This window comes from Crinia signifera, chromosome 6 (genome assembly GCF_055691185.1).
Source record: "Crinia signifera chromosome 6, ASM5569118v1, whole genome shotgun sequence".
NCBI classification, from domain to species: domain Eukaryota; kingdom Metazoa; phylum Chordata; class Amphibia; order Anura; family Myobatrachidae; genus Crinia; species Crinia signifera.
The window spans coordinates 209367082-209370832 of record NC_139222.1 but is presented as its reverse complement, the minus strand read 5'-3'; the positions used below and the strand labels follow the sequence as shown (position 1 = coordinate 209370832).

The following is a 3751-nucleotide window of genomic DNA, read 5'->3' as shown; positions in this document are numbered from 1 at the left end:
TGTGAAAAGTAATATATATGTATATATATTGTGGGAACATCCCTCATCCCTCAGGAATGGACTATGACCCCTGGTATGAACTATGGCGGACACTACTATTATCCCTGCTGTTGAGGGAGAGACTGAAGAGTGATAGTGGGTGCCCTTATTGTGCTAAATAAAGTTGGGGTGCGCGAGCGCCCAGGAGAGCAGTTGCCAGGTATAACAGAATGGATAGGGGAGTGGGAGAGAACTTTCTAGAGAAGCGCGCGAGGAGGAGGTTGAGAGAGAAGTGAACCGGAGGGTGTGAGCGCGGAGACACACAGTATAAGATAGCCGGAGACCAGTGCTGTAAACGGAGGGCGAATCCCTTACCTTGGTGCCTATGGTGTGGAAGCGGGGAGTGGGCGACAAGCTGTAGATGACCTGCGGCATCTTCTGTGTGAAAGTGGAAGGAGCGTCCGCCCCGTCCTGAGGGAATCTGGAGCAATGGCGTCATAGCGATGCCGGAGGTGCGGCTTCATTACTAGGGAGGCGGAGAATTGCATGACGCTGCGGGATCGTTTCCCTATCCCTAGAGGTGTGGTGAGTCGAGCCCTCATTCAGCCCAGCCCCTTATCCCCAAATATAGACTGAAGGGAAGCAGCCAGACACAGTTTGTGACAGGGAGCAGCTCACATAGGATAAAGTGGACCCATTCCCTTACATAGCAGCGGAGACAGTTTCTGGGGCTGCAATATTCACTGCGCAGCTAACGGGTCCAGATATACTATAAGATATATACCTTTGCTTATCCTGTGAGAGGAAAGCATTAGAGCAACCGAGGACAGGTGAAATTAGCTGTGGATAGAGTGAATCACATTGACTGAAGTGCTGATATCCTTATATAGGACAGAGCTGTTATTATCACTGATGGGCCTCCGGATTCCTTCTCCTGGGGGATTATAATCTATTATACCTAGTCAGTAATACTGCGTGAGGGTAGCGGAAGGTGGACAGATCGTACAGGGTATACAGTATAGTGTACCTCATCACAGCTATACCACTAGGTTATATAATCTCCGGCTGTCCCTGGATACCTTAGTATTCACAAAGGTGACTACTTTTATAACCGTAATTAATCTGGCAGTACCGTAAAGAGAAATACTGTGTTCGTGAGGTGTTATCATCTATTCTCCAGTGGGATATAAGTATTATACCAATAAACTGGTCTACCACCATTGAATGGATACAAATTGTTTATTTAGTGAAAGAGCGTTGTGACTTTCACATTTACCTTTTGGATTACAAATACTTGGTTGCTAACCTACACTTCAGGGAGATACAGCTGATAGTGCATCTACCAGAGAGGATCATCAGGGCTGGATACAGTTCAAACGCGTTATTATAAATACAGGTCACCTTACAGGACTCAGGTGAAATTTCAAGCTAGTTATTACTTCACCTTAAAGGACTCAGGTGAAAAGTCAAGTGACTTAGTAATAGTACACCTCACCTTACAGGACTCAGGTGAGAAACGTGAGTCAGTGTATTGAAGCTAGGAGTTTTCACTGGGGGACTCTGTCACCTTAGAGAACTGCAGTTCTAAATACTTGTTGTTTATATACACTAGGGTACACTATTAATGGGCACATTATTGCGCAATAATAATAGTTATTTGTGAAATGTTACTATGATTGATTGTTGATATATAAACTGGATATAGCTGTAGAGAGTATATGTTAGCGGAATTATATGCTATACTTTGTTATTGCTGATAGCCACATGAATTATATGCTACAATTTGTTATTGCTGATAGCAACTAAGGTAGGATTGTATAACCTTTATAATTTTAATAGACAATCCAGGAATCGGATTGACCGAATACAAGTTCCGATCCAGTATAATAAAAATAACTGTGTTGGATGTCTACACCGTGGTTTCCGCTATTTTATTCAGTGTGTATTTAATATGTTAAAGTGTAGTAAGATTTTTGTTGTGTAATACAATCGTTGGGAAAGGTTCATACAGATCAAAGGGCGGTTCCCCAAGCTCGCCCACCTACAGATACACAATATCTATAGGTACTACCCAACAACCAACATCAAGGCTTGGGGTGGAGGCACTTACCGTCAACCTCATATATTCAGGATCGAAGACAGCGTTACATTATGGAGGCACTGCTGAGATCCACATCAAAAGATATGGAAAGTTTAAGTAAGCATGATATCCAAGAATGGATTCAGAAGCATGGACTTGATATGGACTGTAGTTTTGGGATTGAAGGAAATTTTAGCAGCAGTTCCGATGAGGAGATTATGGAGGAAGTGGATAAATTATATGGCGTACAGCGACCCAAATTAATTGATAAAAGGATCAGTGATGGGGGAGAAGAAGTGTGGGCCGTGCTAATCACCAACTTGAGTAAACTAGACCCCAACTTGATTCCAGCCCAGCTCGCACTTTCCCATTCACCAACCCAAAGGTGGAAAATCATATGGCCGGAAATGCCTCTGGAGCCGCGGATAGAAGGCCACTTAGAACGTCAAGGGATCAGCGCGGGTGACAGGATCAATGACAGGGATCCACTCCCCAGAAATCCTACCAGACCAGAACCAAATAGTGAGCAATTGGCAGAACCGGCTGTAGATACTGTGATGGATCGGCTGGTTAGCCAATTTGAGAGATGGCATTACGAAGGTGGTTACAGACGGTTGCGCATTTTTTCCGGTATACTCCCCGTACCCACTGGGGAAGAAAGTTACGAGGCCTGGAGAGAAGCCGCCTCTCAGCATTCGGAGGAATGGAGATGTCCTGAGCATGTAAAGAAACAGCGGATTGTTGAAAGTCTTCGAGGACCGGCAATGGGCATCATTCAAGCCACAAGGAGAAGCAATAGAATGGCCACTCTAAGAGACTACTTTGATGCATTAGACTACTCGTTTGGAACATTGGAAGATGTGGGAGACATATTGTCCAGATTAAATCATACTTACCAGGAGTCCAGCGAAACGTTGACCACCTATATTTATCGCATTGACAAAATTCTTTATAAGTTAATGGAAAAAGGGGGCGTGTTAGGAACAGAGATAGATGAAAAATGAATGAAGTACGTGCTGAGAGGAGCATTGACCACAAATCCTGTGGCACAGCGGCTGCGGTGCAGTATGTCCAAGGTACCAGCTCCGACTCTTAGTGAACTGATCAAAGAGGTGAAACTGGAAGAAGTCCAAATTGAGAATCGAGACAAAAGTTTAAAAAGAGTAAAAGTTATTTTACCGGCCCCTGAAGTACCACTGCCAGCTGATAAGTTATACAAGCTAATGGAAGAGCAGACTAAGAAATTAGATCAGCTTATTGCCATACAATCTACTAGCCCCCGTGAAATGACCAGAGGACCCTCTGCGAGTCGGGGGAGAGGGTATACTCGACGATCTGACGATAGAGGGAACTATACTTGTTACAGTTGTGGTCAACTGGGCCATCGCAGTTTTGAATGCCCTCACCGAGGGGGATACACCCGAAGAGTAAATCATCCTGACTCTAGGGAGTCGGCACAGCCGGGAAACTCCCAAGGGACGCCGATGAACCCCGCATCGACTCCCAACTCATCGATGTAAATTCAATGGGGAGCACTCAGTGGTCTAGTTTGATGCACCATGGAATAGTTGGAGACACCCCAATGGTCCCTGCGTTAATAAATGGCCAGTATTGCAAGGTGCTGTTGGACAGTGGATCACAAGTTTCAATCATCTTTGAGAGCTGGTATCGGCAGCATCTGGCGAACTTACC

At 44.9% G+C, this 3751-nt stretch overlaps 1 protein-coding gene across 1 annotated transcript; it reads left to right on the top strand.

Moving 5' to 3' along the window:
• Positions 1-2130: 2130 nt before the first annotated feature.
• Positions 2131-3063, top strand: LOC146009694 (paraneoplastic antigen Ma1-like). The gene has a single exon (XM_083150150.1). The coding sequence runs from the start codon at positions 2131-2133 to the stop codon at positions 3061-3063; it is 933 nt and encodes a 310-aa protein (XP_083006276.1).
• The last annotated feature ends 688 nt before the right edge of the window (positions 3064-3751 follow it).

Excerpts from the sequence above, each read along its gene's own strand:
- LOC146009694 (XM_083150150.1), top strand. The coding sequence starts at position 2,131 with ATGGAGGCACTGCTGAGATCCACATCAAAAGATATGGAAAGTTTAAGT.